This window comes from Canis lupus, chromosome 26 (assembly GCF_003254725.2).
Source record: "Canis lupus dingo isolate Sandy chromosome 26, ASM325472v2, whole genome shotgun sequence".
Taxonomy (NCBI): Eukaryota; Metazoa; Chordata; class Mammalia; order Carnivora; family Canidae; genus Canis; species Canis lupus.
The window spans coordinates 26,474,539-26,496,942 of record NC_064268.1 but is presented as its reverse complement, the minus strand read 5'-3'; the positions used below and the strand labels follow the sequence as shown (position 1 = coordinate 26,496,942).

The following is a 22,404-nucleotide window of genomic DNA, read 5'->3' as shown; positions in this document are numbered from 1 at the left end:
TTTCATGCCAGTTGGCAAACAATAAGTAAGTTGTATGCCCAGTAACTTGTGTATATAGCTCAGTGAGACCCATTATATAGTTATCTATTGCTGTGGGACACGTCTCAAACTTAATGACCTAAGGAATGTTTGTCTCAACATTTGTCATGCTCTAGGATCTAGGACTGGCTTAGCTGGTGATTCTGGCTCAGGGTGTCTTAGGAGGTCATACTGAAGGTCTTGACTGGGTTGGCAGTCTCGGAGGACTTTTTTGTTGGATGACCAGTGTCCAAGCTTGCTCACTTGACTGTCAGTTCTTCACTCTGTGGGCCTCTCCATGGGGCTGCGCCTGTCATGGCAACTGGCTTCCCTTAGATAGAGTGATTCAGGAGATTCAAGAGCGAGTTTGCCCCCAAGATGAAGTGCAGTCTTTTTCAGAAGTTCGATACCATCCCATCTGTATTTGCTTAGTCACATAGGCTAACCCTGTGATAGTGTGGGAGAGGACTAACACAAGAGTGTGAATACCAGGAGGTAAGATTTATTTGGGGCCATCTTGGAGGCTGGCTACCACACCCGTTACGCACCATTCCAACTCTTCTCCAGATTGTTCTGTTATTATGAATGAATTATTTGGCTCCAGGCTAAGGGGAAAAACCTCCCCTTATGTACTAAATCCAAGCAGTTTTTGTTTATTTAGGAATACTCTTCCAGCAAGTCTCTTCTTTGTCCTGGATTAAGTTTTTGGTTTCTCTGGATGATTATCATCAGCAAACAGACTGTAATGTCACCTCTCATTAAAAAAATCCATCTTTTAATTGCATATCCACCTTCTGCTTATTTTATTTCATATTTGCTTTTCATTATAGGAAAACTCCAGAGTTGTGCTTATTTGCTTCCTCCAGTTCTCCCATGCTCCTTTAAGTCCACTCTTGTCAAGATCATCAATGAATTCTACAGTGCTTAATCCAGTAATCAATTGTTAGTTATTAATTATGTGATCTATTGGCAGCATTTATCAGAGTCATTCATTTCCTCTTCCCTGAAAATAATTTTTCATTTGGATTACAACATGTTTCTTTTTCTCAATTTCCTTTTACTGCCCCCACCCCCACCCCCCCACCCCTACCTCCACCCCAGTTGGCTCTAAGTAAGTGTTCCCTTTTCATATCCTTTCCTGGTTTCTTCTTATGTCCCTGACCTCTAACTGATGGAATGCCCCAGGGCTTGGATATCAACCCTCTTTCCCTAGATGACCTCATCTAGTCTTGTGTTTTATGTAACATTACATGCCAAAGACTCCAAAATTTGTGTACTTAGCCTAGGTCTTTCTCTGAGCTCTGGTCTCATATTTACCTGCTCAGTATTACCTCTTGTAGGTGTCATCCTCTTCATATCCCAGATCCAATCTATCAACAAATCTTGTGAACATTTAACCTTAAAGGTTTGATCAGGAATTTGACCCTTTCTCAGTATCCCTGTCTTGTACTACTATCATCTCCTGTCTGTATTATTTCAGTGTTCTCTTAACTTGCCTTCCTGCTCCCAAGTATTACCCTCTAAAGTCTAATTTCTTCATATAGCAAGCCAGAGTGATCCTTTTGAAATGAAAGATCGAATCACTCCTCACTCAAAACCTCCCAGTGACCCATTACACTCAGAGTAAAAACCAAAGAACTTAGAATGGCCTACATTAACATACTACAATGAACTCATTCTTTGATCTCATCTCCAGTTTCTCTCCCTTTCCATTGGCTTGCCTATGTTAGCCTCTTGAGCAGTCCTTAAATTTGGTAAGCAGGCTCCTCGCAGAGCCTTTGTGTTTACCCTTCCTTCTGCTGGCGAATTCTTCCCCAGATCCCCATAACCATGCCATACAAATATCAACCTGCCTCCATGCTACCTGGCTCATTTCCTCCTTTATTTCCTCTGTAGCATTTATAACCATTTGAAATTTTATTTATATGTATACACATATATAATAATATATTTTGTATGTTTTACATTACATTAGGAATTGAAATATGTATCCTGTGCTATTATAACATTGCATACAGCAACTTCATATGTGTCTATTTTTTAAAATGTATTTTCTAGTTATCTCTATTGCAGTGTCAAGTCCCTGAAGAAAGAGTCTTTGTTTCAATCACTACTGTATCACCAGTACCTAGACAAGTACCTGGCACTTGGTAGGCTCACTAGATACTTCCTGATACTCAGATTCCTCACAAACACCATCTTGATGCTCTTCCCTCCTCTTTTCTCTGTTAGGAGTTAGGGTTAGGAGTAGGAGACTGTCAGAACTAAGCAGTTCCTTTTTTTTTTTTATTTTTTTATTTATGATAGTCACACACACACACAGAGAGAGAGAGGCAGAGACACAGGCAGAGGGAGAAGCAGGCTCCATGCACCGGGAGCCCGATGTGGGATTCGATCCTGGGTCTCCAGGATCGCGCCCTGGGCCAAAGGCAGGCGCCAAACCGCTGCGCCACCCAGGGATCCCATGCAGTTCTTTATCATTCTGCTCCTGTGTCATTTCTTTGTTTCTCAGCCTTTTGTGCATAGGGATATGTTCTAATTCTACTGGTTTAAATTTTTTTTTTTAATATTTTTTATTTATTTATGGTAGTCACAGAGAGAGAGAGAGAGAGAGAGAGGCAGAGACATAGGCAGAGGGAGAAGCAGGCTCCATGCACCAGGAGCCCGACGTGGGATTCGATCCCGGGTCTCCAGGATCGCGCCCTGGGCCAAAGGCAGGCGCTAAACCGCTGCGCCACCCAGGGATCCCAATTCTACTGGTTTAATTTGTTTTATAGTTGTACTTCATCCAAAATAGTGAACATCAGAACATTACCTACCTTATATGTATGACCACCCATAGAACTTATGATCTTTCCATGGAGTAATAATTTCTTTTAAAAAATGAGAAAGAAAGAAAGAAAGAAAAAAATTCCCCCCTCCTCCTTTTTTTGCACCCAGGAATTCTAACATAGCATTATTATGTTAGGGTCAATTTGATATGAAAAAAATAATAGTGACTTTCATCTTTTGGTTTCATAACAGTTAAAAAAATTTGGATACAAGTTATTTTAAGCCATCCTTTGTAAGTTTCTTATACTTGTCAACTACAAGTATTACTTATACTTTCCTTTAAATGTATAAATTAGTCATTTGAGTAACACCAAATAATAGAGTTCCGAGAGTTCTGCTTAATCATTAGTATTGTATACATTTTAAAACAAAATATGGATGCTCTGTGGGAGTCCTATCAGGAATTTTTTCCTTGGGAGCTTTCCAGTAGCAAGGAGATATATGTTATATAGAGATGCATGACAGGGCCCATCTGGCCTGTATAGAATATGCTCTCACCACTTTCCTAACTTCCAGATTCCTTATAATTAGGTAGACTAATTTATCACCGAAATCAGTTTTTTTGTTTTGTTTTTTGTTTTGTTTTGTTTTGTTTTTTGGAGGAAGGTGAAGAAGAGAGAGAAAATAAGCAGACTCCCCACCAAGCACAGAGCCCAACACAGGTCTTGATCTCATGACCCTGAGATCATGACCTAAGCTGAAATCCACAGTCAGATACTTAAATGATTGAGCCACTCAGGCAGCCTGAAATCAAGATATTTTTAAGACTGAAAAATGGCACTATTAAAAAATACATAGGGACAGCAGGTCAAACTGGATTGTCCTGGTCAAATCAAGATATTTAGCAATCCTAATGTTAATTAAGTTGGTGTTTCAAGTCCTTGGTATCAGAGTAGTGTCCACTCTACCAGATGATATCTATCTATCCCTGGGGATGTATGCCTCCCACTACAAATTTGTAGATTGACCATATGATATAAGTTTAACTCTCTGTTGGCTGGATTAGTTTGCATTGTTACCATAATCCTAATTACTTAATTTTTGTTACATGAATGGAGTCTGTTTAGGGACTTTGAAAATTTAGTATCAGTTGTTGGGATGTGGGGGTCACACCAGCCTATTGCTAGGCATTGTTTTCTTTAATTGAGATATAATTCACATATTATACATTCACTCTGTAGAATGCAAAATTGAATGATTTTTAGTATATTCACAAATTGTGCAGTCTTTGCTACTATCTTAATTCCCAAACATTTCATCAATCCTAAAACCCTGTATTAGTTTCCTGTGGCTACTATAACAAATTACCACACTCTTGGTGGATTAAAACAACAAAAGTTTATTATCTCTGTGTTCTCGAGGTAAATTAGAAATCACTATCCCTGGACCTAAGTGTGTTGGCAGGGCCATGCTACCCTGGATACTCTAGGGGAGAATCCATTCCTTGCCTCTTCCAGCCGGCATTCTTTGGCTGTGTCCGTATTACTCCAATATTGTTACAATGCTTTCTCCTACTGTATGTGTGAAATCTTCTGTCTCTCTTACGGAGGATACTTGTGGTGATATTTTGGGTCCATTTGTATGTATAATTCAGCATAATTTTCCCATCTCAAGATTCTTAATTACATCTGCATAGACCCTTTTCTCAAATCAGATAATACTTTTCAGGGATTAGGATCTAGTATTTTTCAAGGCCATTATTAAAACTACTATATTCCTTATTCTTCCCCCTACCCCAGCCCATGGCAACCACTAGTCTATTTCTGTGTCATGGATTTGCCTAATATAGGCATTTTATATTAGAGGAATCGTACAATATTTGGCCTTTTTGTGTCTGGCTTTATTTACTTAGCATGTTTCCAAGGTTCATCCATGTTATACATGTATAGTAGTACTCTGTTTTCCTGGCTGAATAACATTCCATTGTATAGCTATGCCACAATGTATCCATTCATCAGTTAATGGACATTTGGGTTGTTTGCACTTTGCAGCTATTGTGAATAATGCTGCTCTGAACATTGTTGAGCAAATTTTTGTGTGGACTTATATTTTCAACTCTTTGGGATATATACCTGGGAGGGAAATTGCTGGATCATATACCTCTATATTTAATTTTTGAGATGCTACCAAATTGCTTTCCGAAGTGGCAATTGTACTAGCAATATAAGGATTCTGATTTTTCCACATTCTTTGTAACATTTTTACTGTTCTTATTTTTTGATTATAGTCAATCCAGTGGATATAAAGTGGTATCTAATTGCGATTTTGATTCACATTTCCCTTAATAACTAATTGTATTGAGGAGCATTTTTTGTGCTTATTGTATTGTATTATTTGTGTACTTCCTTGGGAAAATGTTTATTCAAATTTTTTGCTCATTTTTTATTTTGGTAAAAACATAACATAAATTTTACCATCTTAACCATTTAATTGTTAAATATATTCACATTGTTGTTGTTTTTAAGATTTTTATTTGTGAGCGACACAGAGAGGCAGAGACATAGGAGAGGGAGAAGCAGGCTGCCTGCAGGGAGCTTGATGTGGGACTCAATCCCAGGACCCCGGGATCACAAGTGAGCCAATGGCAGATGCTCAACCACTGAGTCACCCAGGTGCCCCTATTCAAGTTGTTTTAAAACACATCTCTAGAACTTTTCATCTTGCAAAATTGAAACTTTGTATCCATCCCATTAAACAACAGACTCCCTTTTTCTCTCTCTCCCTAGAGTGAGGTATCCACCTTTCTACTTTTTGTTTCTTTTCTGTTGCTTTGACTACTTTAGATACTTCATATAAGTGGAATTAACATAGTATTTGTTTCTTTGTGATTGGCTTTTAAATTTGGCATAAGTGTCCTCAAGGTTCATAGGTGTTGCTGTATGTGGCGGGACTTCCTTCTTATGGCTGGATAATACCTGATTGTATGTATATACCACATTTTAAGAATTCATTCATCAGTTAATGAACATTTGGGCTGCTTCCACCTCTTAATTATCATGAACAGTGCTGCTGTTATCATGAATATAAGTGTGCAAATATCTCTTTGAAATCCTGCTTTCATTTCTTTTGGATGTATGTATATCCAGAAGTGGGATTGCTGGATCATATGGTAGTTCAATTTTTAATGTTTTGAGGAACCTCTTTTGCTTTCCATAGCAATTGCACCATTTTACATTCCAACCACAGCATATGAGGATTCTAATTTCTTCACATCCCTTGCAACAGTTGTTATTTTCTAGTGTGTTTATTTATTTTTATATTTTTTGATAGTAGCTATCCTAAGGGGTATAAGGTAATATATCATTGTGATTTTGATTCACATTCCTCTGATTAGCATGTTGAACATCTTTATACTTGGCCATTTGTATATCATTTTTGGAGAAATTTCTATTTCATTGCCTCCTTTTTTAAAAGTTTTTATTTAAGTAATCTCTCCAGCCAACATATGGCTCGAACTCATGACCCTGAGATCAAAAGTCATTTTCTTCAGACTGAGCCAGTCAGGCACCACCCTTGCCCATTTTTAAATTGAGTTGTCTTCTGATGTAAGAGGTCTTTATATATTGTGGATATAAATCCCTTATCACATATATGATTTATAGATATTTTCTCCCATTCTTTGGGTTGTCTTTTTTACTTTCATCATGGTATCCTTTAAAGGACAAAAGTTTTTAATTTGATGAAATCCAGAGCACCCGGATGCCTCAGCGTCTGAGCATCTGCCTTTGGCTCATCCTGGGGTCCTGGAATTGAGTTCCACATCAGTCTCCCCTCAGGGAGGCTGCTTCTCCCTCTGCCTATGTCTCTGCCTCTCTCTCGGTGTTTCCCATGAATAAGTAAATAAAAATAATAAAAAATAATAATTTTATGAAATGCTGTTTTTTAAAATTTATTTAAATTAAATTAATTAGCAAATAGTGTACTATTAGTTTCAGATGTAGAGTTCAGTGATTCATCAGTCTTATATAACACCCAGTGCTCATTATGTCTCTCATTATAGCCCTCCTTAATGAACTAACCAGCTACTCCATCCCCCCACATCCTCCCCTCCAGTAACCCTCAGTTTGTTTTCTGTGGTTAAGAGTCTCTTATGGTTTTTCTCCCTCTGATTTTGTCTTATTTTATTTTTTGCTCTCTTTGCCTATGATCCTCTGTTTTGTTATTTAAATTCCACATATGAGTGAAATCACGGTAATTTTCTTTATCTGACTTATTTCACTTAGCATAATATCCTCCAATTCCATCCATGTAATTACAAATGGCAAGATTTCATTTTTTTGATGACTGATTAATATTCCATTGTGTACATATATTACTGCATCTTTTTTATCCATTCATCTGTGGATGGACATCTGGGTTCTTTTTATAGTTTAGCTGTTGTGGACATTGCTGCTATAAACATTGTGGTACGGGTGCCCCTTCAGATCATTACTACTTTTGTATCTTTGGGGTAAATACTTAGGAGTGCAATTGCTGAGTTGTAGGGTAGCTCTATTTTTAGCTTCTTGAGGACTCTGTTTTCAGAGTGACTGTACCAGCTTGCATTCCCACAACAGTATGAGAAGGTTCCCCTTGATGAAATCCTGTTTATTTTTCTTTTGTTATTATTCTTTTGTTATCTTGTTGAAAAAAAACCATTTACCTCTATTTTTTTTAAAAAAACTTACAGTTAGCTCTTATATTTAGTTCTACAGTCTATTTTGAGGGGTTTTGTTTTGTTGTTTTAGTATATGGTGTTAGCAGGGGTCCAACCTCATTCTTTTGATGTGGATGGAGGTTCAGTTGTTCGAACATTTGTTGAAAAATCTTAATCTGTTCCCCACTTAATTATTTTGGTATTCTTGCTGAAAATCAATTGGCCATTAGTGTATGGGTTTATTTCTGGACTCTGAATTGTATCCTATTGATCTATGTTTCTATCTTTATGCTACCACACTTTTCATTACTGTAACTTTGTAATAAGTTTTGAAATCAATGTGAAATTTTCATTTCTTTTTTAAGATTATTTTGGCTGTTCTAAGTCTTTTGCATTTCCACATGAATTTTAATTTCTGTGAAAAAGCAAGCTGGGATTTTGATAAATCAGTATCTGGAGTCTTGTTGTCTGAACAATATTAGATTTTATCCATTAATATGAGATGTATGCATTTACTTCGTTCTTTTTAATTGCCTCAGCAGTGTATTCAGTATAATTGAGTGTTTTCAGTATGAATTTCTTACATTTTTTGGGGGGTAAATTTGTTCTTAACTATTTTATTTTTTGTAATGCTTGTGTACACAGAACTGCTTACTTCATTTTCAGTGTTTATTGCTAATGTATAGAAATATAATTGATGTTTTATATTGATCTTACATTGTTTACTAGGTCTAATACTAAGTTCTCAAAATTTTCTATGTACAGAAATCATGTCTTCTGCATGTAGTTTTACTTCTTTTTTTCCAGTCTGAATACTTTTTTACTTTTTTTTCCTTGCCTGATTATCCTGGTTAAACAACCTCCAGTATAATGTTGAATCAGAATGTTAGAAGTGGACATCTTTGTCTTGTTCCTGATCTTAGAAGAGAAGCTTTCAGTCTTTTTACCATGAAGTATAATGCTAGCTGTGGGTCTTTTACAAATGCCCTTTGTCTGATTGAAAAAGTTCCCTTCTCCCAATTGTTGAGTGGGGTTTTTTTTTCAACTCACAAAAGGGTGCTAAATTTTGTTTAATGCTTTTATTTGCTGGCAGATGTGGGTTTTTGGTCTTTTATTCTATTGAAATTGTATAATATTGATTGATTTTTATATAATGAACCAACTTTGCATTTCTTACGTAAATCTCACTTGGTCATGGTGTATAGTCCTTTTATATGTTATTAAATTTGTTAGTATTTTGTTAAGGATTTTTTACCTCCATTCTTAAGAGATATTAGTATTTAGGAGGCTTTTTTTGTTTTTGTTTTTGATGTGTGAGGTCTTTAATTTTGGTATAAATAGTACTGGCCTCAGAATGAGCTGGAAAGTTTTCTCTCCTAATTTTTGGACGAGTTGATGGAGGATTAGTGCTAATTCTTCTTGAATTGTTTTAGTAGAATTTATAAGGATAGTCATTTGATCTTTGATTTTTCTTTGGGTAATTTTTTTTTATTACTAACTTAATCTCTTATTTTGGATATATTTTTATTTTCTAGGTTTGTTTTCGGAGTCAGTTTGGTAGTTTGTGTCTTTCTAGAATTTATCCGTTTCATCAAGGTTATCTTATTCCTTGGAGTAAAATTGTTTATAGCGTCCCCTTAATATATTTTTTAAATTTCAGGGGAGCCTAGTTGGCTCAATTGGCTCAGGTCATGACCTCAGTTGGCTCAGATCATGATCTTGGGGTCCTGGGATCAAGCCCCATTGGGCTTCCTGCTCAGCTGGGAGCTGGCTTCTCCTTCTGCCCCTCCCCCTGTCTCTCCCTTACACCTCCTGCTCCCCCCGTTTGTGCTTACTCTCTCTCTCTCTCTCTCTCTCTCTCTCAGATAAAGAAGTAAAATCTTGAAAAAAAATTTTTTTAAAATTTCCGTATGGTTGGTAGTAATATCCCCTCTTTATTTAAAAAATAATATATTGAGGGTGAAATTCACATAACATAAAATCAGTCATTTTAAAGTGAAAGATTCCGTGGTATTTAGAGCACTCACAGTGTTGTACATCTGCTGCCCTTATCTAGTTCCATAACATCTCAAACATTCCAAAGTAAAACTTTACCATTAAGCAGTTTCTCTCCATTTCTCCTCTCCCATCCCCTGGCAACTACCATTGTTTAGATTCTATGGCTTTATCTATTCTGGATATTTCCTATAGATAAAATCATATAATATATGAACTTTTCTGTCTGACTTCTTTCACTTTGCATGTTTTTAGGTTTTATTCAGGTTGTAGTATCAATACTTCATTCCATTTTTTAAAAATTAATTATTTTATTGGTATAATTAACATATTATATTAATTTCAGGTGTATAGCATGATTTGGTATTTGTATAAATTGTGATATGATGCCCACAATAAGTACTTAACATTTGTCACCATATGTAATTTTTTTTTATCTTGTGATGAGAACATTTAAGATCTACTCTCCTAGCAACTTTCAAATATGCAATACAATATTATTAAGTATAGGAACTATGTTGTACATTAATTACATCTCCATGACTTACTTATAATTGGAAGTTTGTACCTTTTGATCCCCTTTATCCCCCTCCCTTGCCTCTGGCAGTCACCAGTCTATTCTCTGTTTCTAGGAGTTTATTATTCTTAAAGATTCCACATATTGGGATGCCTGAGTGGCTCAGTGGTTGAGCTCTGCCTTCAGCTCAGGTCGTGATCCTGGGGTCCTGGGATTGAGTCCCACATTGGGCTCCCTGCAGGGAGCCTGCTTTTCCCTCTGCCTATGTCTCTGCCTCTCTCTCTGTGTCTCTCACAAATGGATAGATAAAATCTTAAAAAAAAAAAAAAAAGATTCCACATATTAGTGAGATCATACAGTAATTGTCTTTATTTGCCTTATTTCACTTAGCATAATGCCTTCAGGTCCATTGTATCACAAATGGCAATATTTCATTTTTTTATGGCTGAATATTATTTCATTATTTGTATATACCACATTTTCTTTATCTATCAGTTGATACTTCAGTTATTTCTATATCTTGGCTGTTGTAAATTATACAGCAATGAACATGAAAGTGCCTTTATTCTCTTTATGGTTGAATAATATTTCAGTGTTTTATATACCACAATTTGTCCATTCATCCATTGATGGATATTTGTAGTATTTTCACCATTAAGTTCTTAGGCTACTATAGTGAATTAGGCTACTATAATCATGATGTACTTTACATGTAATTTGAGTGCTGGTTTTCAATTCTTGGGCATATACCTAGAAGTGAACTTGTGGGGTCATATGATAACTTCAGTGTTTAACTTTTTGAGGAACTGCCAAACTATTTCCCACAGAAATCCTGTTTTTTGCAAACCTTTGGTTAATTTCCGGGATCAAAAATCTTGATTATTTTTATAAATTTATTTTTTATTGGTGTTCAATTTATCAACATACAGAATAACACCCAGTGTTCATCCCATCAAGTGCCCTCCTCAGTGCCCGTCACCCAGTCACACCTACCCCCTGCCCACCTCCCTTTCTACCACCTTGTTCGTTTCCCAGAGTTAGGAGTCTCTCATGTTCTGTCTTCCTTTCTGATATTTCCCCACTCATTTTTTCTCCTTTCCCCTTTATTCCCTTTCACTTTATTCCCTTTCATATTTTTTATATTCCCCAAATGAATGAGACCATATAATGTTTGTCCTTCTCCGATTAACTTATTTCACTCAGCATAATACCCCCCAGTTCCATCCATTTTGAAGCAAATGGTAGGTATTTGTCGTTTCTAATGGCTGAGTAATATTCCATTGTATACATAGACCACATCTTCTTTATCCTTTCATCTTTCGATGGACACCGAGGCTCCTTCCACAGTTTGGCTATTGTGGACATTGCTGTTATAAACATCGGGGTGCAAGTGTCTGGCAAAAAACTTGATTTTGACCATTTTGACTGTTCTCTTTGCTTTTATGAAGGAGGGAATATTTGTTTTTTTCTTATTTCACCATTCCTTATGACCTTTACCTTGTTGCTCACATTTAACAAATTAACATGGTCATTTTTTTTTTTTTTTAGTCATCTTTTTTTGTGGTTCTTTTCAACCTCTCTTTTAAATCATTTACCATTCATCTGATACTTCCAAACCTTTCTAAACATGCAGTCTTAGAAAAAGAACTTGCTTCTGAACTAATAGGCCACTTTTAGGTTGAACTGCTCATTTTTACTTTGTAGATTCTTCTAAGATGCTGCTCTTGGGAGGAAAGGAAAGAAAAGGGAAAAATGGCTAAGAGTGGCTGACCATAGTCATCCTCCTGAGTCTGAGGATTACAGGTTCTCACATTTGTTGTAACAGTACACTTCAGTGGCTCCCAGACTTGAAGAAAATTGGTTATTCTTTAGGTTTAATTTCCTACTTGTTCCCTCAATCCACCTGCCTTTTTTGAATTTATTTCTAACTCCCAGGTAATCGTTTTTCTTTAACAAATATTGAAGACTTATGTGCCGGGACTGCTCTAGGAATTTGGGAGAAATCAATGAGCAAAACAGACAAAAACAAAACAAGCTAAAGAAACAGAACTTCTCCAGTGGAGAACTGATAGTCTAGTGAAGAAATAAATATATATATATATATAAAATGCAACAATACATTCTTGGTGTTACAAAAGGTGAGGTTATAAAATTAGGAAGAAAATAATAGAGCAGGGTCATAGGATCAAATGTTGGGTAGGTAGGAGTGTTGTAATATTAGATTGGGTGATCAGAGCAAGTCTTACAGTAAAGGTGAGTTTGGATAGGGACTGGAAATATTAGCCATGGGATTTTTGGGATACAGGAGTTTCAGGCGGATACTAAAGGGAGTAGCAGGGAAGCCACTGTGATTGGACTGTAGTGAATGAGTGTTAGAATAATGGAAAAAGAGGTCAGAGAGGTAGCAAGAGTGAAAATTGGTAGTGAGGGTCTATGAATTGTTGATTTCTTTTTAGTCCAATCTACAGAAATAATCATGTCTTTTTGACAAAGAACAACTTGGTTTAATAGTTTCCCTTTTTAGACTCCCAGGTCAGAGTAGACCCCATTTTTTTTCATAGCTACTGCCCTAAGCTTATTTATAAACCAATATTTATTTAAAAATACTTATGAAGAGGATCCCTGGGTGGCGCATCGGTTTGGCGCCTGCCTTTGGCCCAGGGCACGATCCTGGAGACCCAATATCAAATCCCACGTCAGGCTCCCGGTGCATGGAGCCTGCTTCTCCCTCTGCCTGTGTCTCTGCCTCTCTCTCTCTGTGTGACTATCATAAATAAAAAATAAAATAAAAATAAAATAAATAAAAATAAAAATACTTATGAAAACATTATTTTTGTTTTCCTTAGTTGCCCTAAAGTGGAATATAAATGTTTACTATAGTTTTAAGGATCCTGTGAGGCTCTCCTTTCCACCAAGGATATGTTTAATGGGCATTACATTCTAAGGCAGCAGATGAGATGGTTGGGGTTAATGGAAGAAAAGTGAAGAAGAGTAGTGGGGAAGAGACATGAGTGCTATGGATGGGAAAAGAGTGAAAGGGTAGGGATAGGGATCTGGTGGAGCGGTAATGGGGTGAAAAGAGGGACAAGGGAGGTTGGTGAGGATAGGTATCAGAGGAGTCCTATTAGCCTAATCTTAGGAAGCTATTCAAGAAGGACTAATGCCTGAAAAAAAACTGTTGTGTGGCTATAACAAAGACCCATGAAGAGGGCCATTGTTTAAATACACAGGAATAACCTGGGAGATGAGTTTTACTACTGTTCTCTCAGGTATCTTTGGCGTGAAATCTTCTCATTAACTCCTTCCACAGCCCTTGGCAGCTTTGTTGATAGGGGATATAAAGTGATTTTGAGGATTAGTTCCTTAGATCTAGTAGATCTTTGGCATGTCCAACCTCCTGACTCCCGGTATCTTAAGATTCTGGTAAATTGTAGAAAATAAAGATACCAGAGGAGAAGTGACAAGGAAATTCCCATAGTCTAAGGTTATTCTTGTTCTAAATGAACTCATTCACTAACTTACTCACTTTAGGTTTGATTTTTTTCCCTACTCTTTTCATCTTGAATGATTGGTTGGATGGAAAGTTAATCAGTATGGTCAACAGCTAAAAATCCTACCAAGATCAATTGAGTGAAAAGTCCAGCAATGTCCCTGGAACGCAGTTTATGTTTATTTATTTTTTTTAAACAACAGAATTTGATTTCTCATAGATTTGGAGGCTGGAAAATTCTAGATCAAGGTGCTAGCTGATTTGCTTCCTTTCTTCTGGCTTGTAGACAGCTACCTTGTCACTGTGTCTTCACATCATAGATGGAAGACAAAGAAAGAAGCAAGCTTTCTGATATCTCTTGTTGGCACTATTCCCATCAGGAGGCCTCACCCCATGACCTTATCTACACCTAATTAGATGGGAACCCAAAGTTCCCATCTCCAAATACCATCACCCTGGGAGTTAGGGCTTCAACATATGAGTTTTGGAGGTACATATTTCAGTCCATAGCATAACTGAAAGTCTATTCTCTAAAATTGCAGGAGTCGTTTAAATGGAGGAATAGTGGAGTGATATAATTACAGAAGTGTTTTAAGATTCATCTAGTGGTGGTATGCAGTTGGTGATAATTGGAAGGACAGAGAGACAAGACAATTTGGAGCCTAGTATAGATGTACAAACATGAAGTAACCAGTGGACTTAAAGCTAGATTTTGAGGGGAGGAGCTTTAATAGGAATGGAAATGAAAGGCATTTAGAGTGACTAATGCTTCAAAAAGTTATTTAGAACTACACTTACAAGTTTCTGTGAGTAATTTGATGGAAGTTGGGGAAGGTTTGAACAGTTTTTATAAAATATAGGGAGAGTGAAAATGAATCCAGTGAGACTCTTTGATCCTTAGAAACTAAGCAATTAACAGCATCATCACCAGAAATTTAGACATGCATTAAGTTAGAGTTCTAGTGGGAAGAATGAGGAACTAGAATTGAGGAATCATGAATTTTAGTGCTAGCTCTCTGCAGACTTTATATGTAACTTTAGGTGAATCATAACTTTTTCTGGGTTTTAAAAGTATATACTCAGGGCATCCCCGGTGGCTCAGTGGTTTAGTGCCGCCTTCAGTCCAGGGCATGATCCTGGAGACCTGGAATCCAGTCCCATGTTGGGCTCCCTGCTTGGAGCCTGCTTCTCCCTCTACCTGTGTCTCTGCCTCTCTCTCTCTCTCTCTCCCTCTCTCTCTCTGTGTCTCTCATGAATAAATAAATAAAATCTTAAAAAAGTCTATCCTCAGATAATTCTGATGGTTATTTTAATTGTCAAATTAGATTTTTATTCTATTTTTTATTTAAAATTTTTATTTTTAAGTGTAAATTTTATTCTGATTTTTATGATATCGAGGAGAATAATAATTTCAATTTAGAATTATTTCTTGACAGAGGATATTAGAGTATCTTGTAGAATTACCTAGCAGACAGTTACTAGAAGTGTGGAAGTGATTCTCAGGAGAAGGTTAGATGAGGGCATAAGTTCTCCCATAGAACATTTTTGATTGCATATGTAGGGGATTGCTGCTAGCATCTAGTAAGTAGAGGTCAGGGATATTGCTAAACATCCTAAATGTACCCAACAACCCCCACAACAGAATTTTCTGGCTCAGAAGTGTTACGGTGCTTATGTTGGGAAACAGTAGACTAGGTGGCATTAGCATGGAATTAGATGATTGAAATTGTATATAGACAGACAAAACCAATTGTTGGTGCAGTGTTTTCAGATGTGCCTTAAATGTTTTCTTGCATTACATATCACCTAATTATGTACTTAATCTTAATTTTAAGAAGGCTGTAAATCGCTATTCATAACACTAGATTATAAGCTTCATGCTCACCACTTTCTACTTAGTATTTGGTAGTGTCAAACCAGTGTTGGGCAAGCAAGATACAGTTGTGGAACAAGTGACGAAAAGAGTAAGTTTTCTGCTTAATATTCTATTTATTTTTTTAACTTACTTTGAAATTGGTACACAAATCTCAGGGTTAAATATGTGTTCCAAAATTATATGCTGATGTGCTAATTAAATTAATGGGAGGTACATAGCACATATTAGATGCCAGTTTAATTTTTATAGATGGGATTTGAAGGGTCTGTCTAATTGGGCTACAATGAACTGTTACATTAGGTTTGCAGAAACTGGTGAGTTATGAACCATAGTTTAAAGTACCTACATCATGGTCAATTTAAGAAAAATGAAATAGAAAATATTAGAATAAGCATCCGATGTAGTAAAGCAATTGTTATTTATGTGTTTGGGTAGTGAGACTCCATATACATTGTTTTTTTGTTGGTTTTACTATAGGTTGTGATAAAAAATGTTTGTAAAAAACTAGAAGCTTTCAGTCCTTCATAGGCCTACAGAATATCTGGCATGGACAAGATTCTAAGAGTAAATCATAGAAAATGTGGCATTACAGATGCCTGGGTAGCTCAGTGGTTGAGCATCTCCCGGGATCTGGGATTGTCCTGCATGGGTTCCCCGCATGGAGCCTGCTTCCCCTTCTGCCTGTGTCTCTGCCTCTCTCTCTCTGTCTCTCTCTGTCTCATGAATAAATAAAATCTTAAAAAAAGAAAACAGTCTATTCTACAAATAGATGTTCTTATTAATGAAAGTTACTATTAATGCATTTAACAAATTCTGTATTTGTTGAGCTCCCATGTTGTGCCAAGCACTGTTCTTTGCTCTGGATATAAAACAGTCAACAAAAAAGTAATCTGTGTGCTTTGGAGTTTACATTTTACGGGATAGACAGTAGAAAAAGAATTAAGATACATAAAGTTTATAATGTGTTAGGTGGTGATAAGGACTTGAAGATGAGGGGAAGGGAAGAGATTGGGAATGTGAATTAGCAGTTGGTTGGAGTATTTGAGAACCTCTTTGAGGAGACTTGGAACAGAGGTCTGAAGATGGTAAGGAGTCAGCCATACAGGTAACTGGATGATGAGCATTCATATTAGAAGGACAGAAAATACAGGGCCCTAAGCAAGTAAAGTGTTTAATGTGTTCAAGAAATAGCAAGGCGGGTACTGTGGTTACAGTGAGTTGGATAGGGAAGAAGAGTAGGACATAACTGTGGGGTAGTATGTAGGCTTGGAAGCATGGTCTTACAGGCATTGGAAATATTGGAAGCACTTGACTTTTTACTGAGTGAAGCAAAAAGCTATTGGAGGGTTTTGAGCTGAGCAGTAATATAATGTGATGTGACAATCGCTTTTTCTGCCATGTGGAGAAGAGACTGAAGTGGGTGGAGGGAGGAAGTTCTGGGATTGAAGTTCAGTGGGAAAGTCAGGATTGGAGGGAGAAATTTAGGAGACATCAGTGAATGGACTATAATTAAGGCCTTGAATTGGGATGAGATTATCAAGAGTTTCAATCTGCTGGGCATGTGCTAAGCACTTGACATTGAATTATGCTGTTGACTGTGGGTAGGTATTGTTACTCTGTTCTTTGAATTTGAAACTTCTTTTTTATGTTAATATTTATGAAATTAGTATGTTTGAATCAATTGAGATATGTATATTTACTATAAAATTTTCTTCAATTCTACTACAAAATAAGGTACCCTTGAATTGTTGGTGCTTTTTAAAAAGAGCTGTTACCTTAAGTCTAAGAAATAAGAACTTTTGCCTTTAAGATACAGAACCACATTTAAAAGTTTTGAACTTGCCAAGGGAAATGCAGCTGGTGTGTGGCTGACTTAGAATTCCAGCTTAATCTTCTCTGACTCCAAAGCCCATATTTCTAAACCATGCACAATGGTGCCTTTGTAAAATAGCATACTCTTTACGTATGATTTCACCTAGTGATTAGTTACTAGGTTTTTTCCTTTTTTTTTTTTTAATAGAAGAAACCACGATCAGCATAGGGCAAAGCTATGATGCCAGAGTTGCACAGACTTATAATAATAGTAGGCTTTAAACTATCATTTATCCTGTGAGTTTTATTGTCCTTATCTTATAAAATAAGGATATTAGTTTTGAAGAGAAATAAGACAATGCATTTTTCTGTACTTACTGATGTGTATTGTGTTTGTACTTAGGTGGCAGTTTACATAAAGAAAGCACTGGGACTGTGGCCACACCTTCAAGAATAAAAAAAAAAATTAGAAAATGGAACAACCATGTATGTTATGTGAGGAAGAACAGGTGCCAGAACCACAGCAGAATGTAGAAGATACCAAACAAGTAGATGAAGATGCTGAGCTGATCTTTGTTGGAGTGGAACATGTAAATGACGATGCTGAGCTGATCTTTGTTGGAGTGACTTCAAATTCAAAACCAGTTGTTTCAAACATTTTGAACAGAGTTACCCCAGGTTCATGTTCAAGGAGAAAAAAGTATGGTCACCTCAGAAAAGGTACTACTCACAAATTGCAGCCAGTAAGTTATGTGACCCCTGTATCAGAAGCAGTGACCGACTTGCCAGTTTCTGAATCTGAATCAAGATCAACAGATAGTCCTATTATTATTGAGCCTTTGTCTAAACCTGATTATAAAAATAATTCACCACAAGTCGTGCCTGATAGCTCTTCAGAGTTATGTTCTCCTTTGATTACATTCACAAGTTCATTACAGCATCCAGGAGGAGCAGCACTTTCTGTAGGAGGTATGAATCAAAGTACTTGCATATCAAAGCGACTTTCCACTGCTGAAGTAAATGATATAAATCCCAAAAGGCCTAAGCTCAGTGATGGAATCATAGGGGGACATGCTTCAGCTTTGTCCCCTTCAGGTAACTTTCATACAATGACTACACAGCAAAGCACACTCTCAAACAATGTTCATACCTCATTAAGCCATGTTCAGAATGGAGCACCTTTTCCAACAGCTTTTCCAAAGGACAGTGTCCATTTCAAGCCTATAAGCCCCGTTAAGGAAAACAAACTGACAGAAACAGACCTTTTGAGTCTAGCAAGTCAAAACCAAATTGTTGATTCCAAGAAAGGAAGTCTGGTCATATTACTTCATGACTTTTATTATGGGCAGTATAAAGGAGACAGTCAGCCAGAACAGAAGACTCACACAACCTTTAAATGCCTCAGCTGCTTGAAAGTTCTAAAAAACGTCAAGTTTATGAATCACATGAAGCACCATTTGGAACTTGAGAAGCAGAGGGCTGACAGCTGGGAAAACCACACCACCTGCCAGCACTGCCACCGACAGTTTCCCACTCCCTTCCAGCTTCAATGTCACATTGAAAGTGTACACACTACCCAGGAGCCCTCTGCTGTCTGTAAAATTTGTGAATTGTCATTCAAAACAGACCAGGTTCTCTTACAGCACATGAAGGACAATCATAAGCCTGGTGAAATGCCCTATGTGTGCCAGGTTTGCAATTACAGATCGTCAGCCTTTGCTGATGTGGAAATGCATTTTAGAACATGTCATGAAAACACTAAGAATTTGCTCTGTCCATTCTGTCTTAAGATTTTCAAAACTGCAACACCATACATGTGTCATTATAGGGGACACTGGGAAAAGAGTGTTCACCAGTGTTCCAAATGCCGGCTACAGTTTTTAACTTTCAAGGAGAAAATGGAGCATAAGACCCAGTGTCATCAAATGTTTAAGAAACCTAAGCAACTAGAGGGATTGCCCCCCGAAACAAAGGTTGTTATTCAAGTGTCACTGGGACCTCTTCAACCAGGATCAGTGGAATTAGCATCTGTTACTGTGAGCACGTCTGATTCTGAACCATCACCCCCCAGGTCTAAAAGTAGAATTCCAAAAAAACCTCGTTAATTCTAGTTTCAGTAATTCTAAAGCAGGTCAAAAGTCAAAAACTCCATAGGAAACAAAAAAATACAACCCATACATTATTCAGTATCATCAAAAATAGTGAAACCAATGAGTCATTTATGAGTTTCTTTTTAAATTTATGAAATACAGTATTGTCTGATCTGAATTTTGATGTTATTTAAAAATTTGTTACCTGTTTTTCATGTAATTGTATCTGGCTTAATACATCAAAGGTGTTTTGTGTATATATGTATGTAAGAGAGAAAAAAGTGGAAACCTATTTATTTTGATAGTTCATGTTTCTTGTATGTTTGAAAGCTCTTAAGTTCTGTATATAGAATCTGTAGAGTTTTTTAAGTACTTAATATGCTCTTCAACTTTGTCCATGCCTTGAAGATTTCAATATTAACTACAGTCAGACTGGAATGGCTTTGTTACATCACCATCCCATTTGAGCTGAGCTGCTGAACTCAGAAGTGTCTTGTGATGGTCTAAAGTAATCTGACTCTGAGAGCCTGAGTGTGGAGAAGTTGAGGGACAAAGTGTGGCATGAATGGGCACCAGAAACTGGGAGGTTAATCAGTAGAGAGCAGTGGCTTCTTATCTTGGTTTAAGGTGCACACGCACAAATACACACACATACACACGTTCACTCTAGTCTCGGAGCCAAGGCAGAGGGAACAGTGTCTCAAAGTGTCTTTTCCTAGCACAAGAACATCCAAAGAAGCAAAACCATTAAAATAAAATGCCTGTATTTGGCAAGGGACCCTTGCAGACATGAAACAATCACTGTATCATTGGCTTCAGCTGGAAAGGCAGGGGTAATGACTAGAATGGGGCTTAGTGCCAGTGGACCTCCTGTTGAGTGATCCAAAGAGGAATTCAGCTTGTTCACTTCCCTCTCCCTTCTGGCTGGCTTTTGGTCAGAATGAACTAGCCATATACCTCTCAGCCACAGTAGTAAGGCAAGTAAAATTTCTCAAGAGAAAGAAGCTTTGACATCCATACTTTGAACTGCACTAGACCCATAGTTTAAACTGAAAAGGGCCAAACAAATGGTATCTATCCAGTTCAAGGACTGGGCTAAATTTAGCTCTCTTATTGCTAAGCTGGAATGGGGGTTGTCCAAAAATAGTAGGTACAGTGTATAAAAGCAGCCCATGGTGACTGAGTAAAATTAAGCCCATTATAGGGCTTTTCCTTATATTTTTCCATGTACAGTTAGCGCAGTTGAACATGTGAAATTTTCAATTTCATATCTTGCTTTGGACATGAAAGTATTACAGTTAACAGTTATGTTAACTCTCTGTTGTGTGTATAGTTTCCCTCATCAAACTAGTTGAGTTTAGGTTTTCCTTGACACACTCTGATGTGAAAGAAACGCCCCATTTATTTCATTAGGTATTAGGTCTTAGAGTTATCTAATTTATCCAGCTGTATAATTCTTAGCTATACGTGGGGGCATCTTTTCCCCTTGCTATTTCCAAGAACTCACATTACTAGAGTGCCCTCTGAGTATTGGTTCCTGAACATCACCCTTGGCTGCCTCTGTGGATTCCCAGGATTGAATCTCCCTGGGTATTTTCTAGTGCCATCCCTTCTTTCTCCACCTTGATTCAAGTATCTAGAAGCCTCTGTACATAAGGAACCTGGGATGCTACCTATAGACCTGAGCAAGGAGAGATGTCTACTATTTTCCCTCGCTTTCTCCTCCTCTTTAAAGGCATCTTCTGTCTCCCCACTTCTTTCTTCCGTCTTCGATTTTGTTCAATTCCCTGAGCTTTCACAGAAAACTGGGAAGTGATAGTCATCAGCAGCTTAGCATCCCTTCTAGAATTGGGAAGGACAGATAACAAAGTAGTTGTGAGTGTATTGTTCATACTTTAAAGAATTTCTTGAGTGTAGATTCTGTTGTATTTATTTGCTCAATGCTTGACTGATTTGCACTTTGAACATTTTACTAGGCTTTTTTATTTAATTTGCTTGGGCCAAGGCACTTTGTTAATATTTTAATATTTTAGCCTGAACCTATTTCTTTAGGTGGAGAGAGAGTGTGTGTGTGCATTTGTGTGAATCAGTGTGTGTGTGTGTGTGTGTGTGTGTGTATGTGTATGTGCACACTTGTTTTAGTCTCAGGTGGAAATCTGTGTATAGATAGATGTGCAGACTTTTGCATACTTATCTCCCTTACTTTGTTCCTATAACAGAAATTCTGTTTTACAAAACAGTAAAAATATGAAGTATTTTAGTTCTTTTTGTGGTTGCTTGCTATTATCAACACTGTTAACTGTTATTTGCTATTTAACTATAGTATGACCCTAAGGAATACAAATTATTTATTGCCAACTACAGATTCTGGTGATAAGGTCCCTATCTACCTCCTCTTGCTTTTCCATTCTCTGCCATGCTACTCTACCATTTTCCCAACTGGTGCACTATTTTTGACACATTGGCCTTGCTTTTCTTTAAGCAAATCACATTTCCTGTTCCAAAGACTCTGTAACTGCTCTTCTCTTAGAATGCTTTTCTCCTAGGCCTGCATGGCTTGCTACCTCGCTTAATTGTTTGACACTTCCTTTGGTTTATTGAGCTTCACCAATGTTCTTAAAAGATACTGACAATGAATCTCCCCCACTTTTTTACTCCTCCCCCTTTTAAAGGCACTTTAAGCCTCCCCACTCCTTTTTTCCTCTCCAATCCGGTTAAATTTCCTAGGTTTTCACAAAAAGCTAGGAAGAGATAATCATTAAAAGCTTTGCTTCTCTTAGAATTGGGCTAGCTTGAGTCAATTTCTGTGCCTGTAACCAAAAGAAACTGAGTATAGTGAGTTGAGTTCTTTCAGGAGCTTTCTCTGTTTTTCTATTGATACCTCTATATTTTTTTAAGGCAATGTCACTTTGTTTTGTTTACAAATATATTGAATATCTGTCAAGATTACTATTTTGTTATTGCCCTTTGTGAATTTCCATGTCTATTTTGCTTGCTTGTTTTCAGATAAAATTTATTATTTTGTTAATGTTGCCAAAAAGTGTAAGTAAAATAGCAATTGTAGTAATAAAATGTTTTTTGGAAAAAAATGTTTTCATTTTATTATCTTTTAACCAGTAAAGTTTAAGTTAATTTTTA

The 22,404-nt window shown here is 37.0% G+C and overlaps 1 protein-coding gene across 3 annotated transcripts in view; it reads left to right on the top strand.

Moving 5' to 3' along the window:
- The window catches only part of ZNF280B (zinc finger protein 280B), a 24,271-nt gene extending 1,867 nt beyond the window's left edge, over positions 1-22,404 (top strand). For all 3 annotated transcript variants that reach the window (XM_025474658.3, XM_025474659.3, XM_049101530.1), the window contains one exon: positions 17,580-22,404. In XM_025474658.3, coding sequence (XP_025330443.1) covers positions 17,650-19,281 — 1,632 coding nt within the window. In that variant the 5' untranslated portion in view covers positions 17,580-17,649 and the 3' untranslated portion in view covers positions 19,282-22,404. The remainder of the gene's footprint in view (positions 1-17,579) is intronic.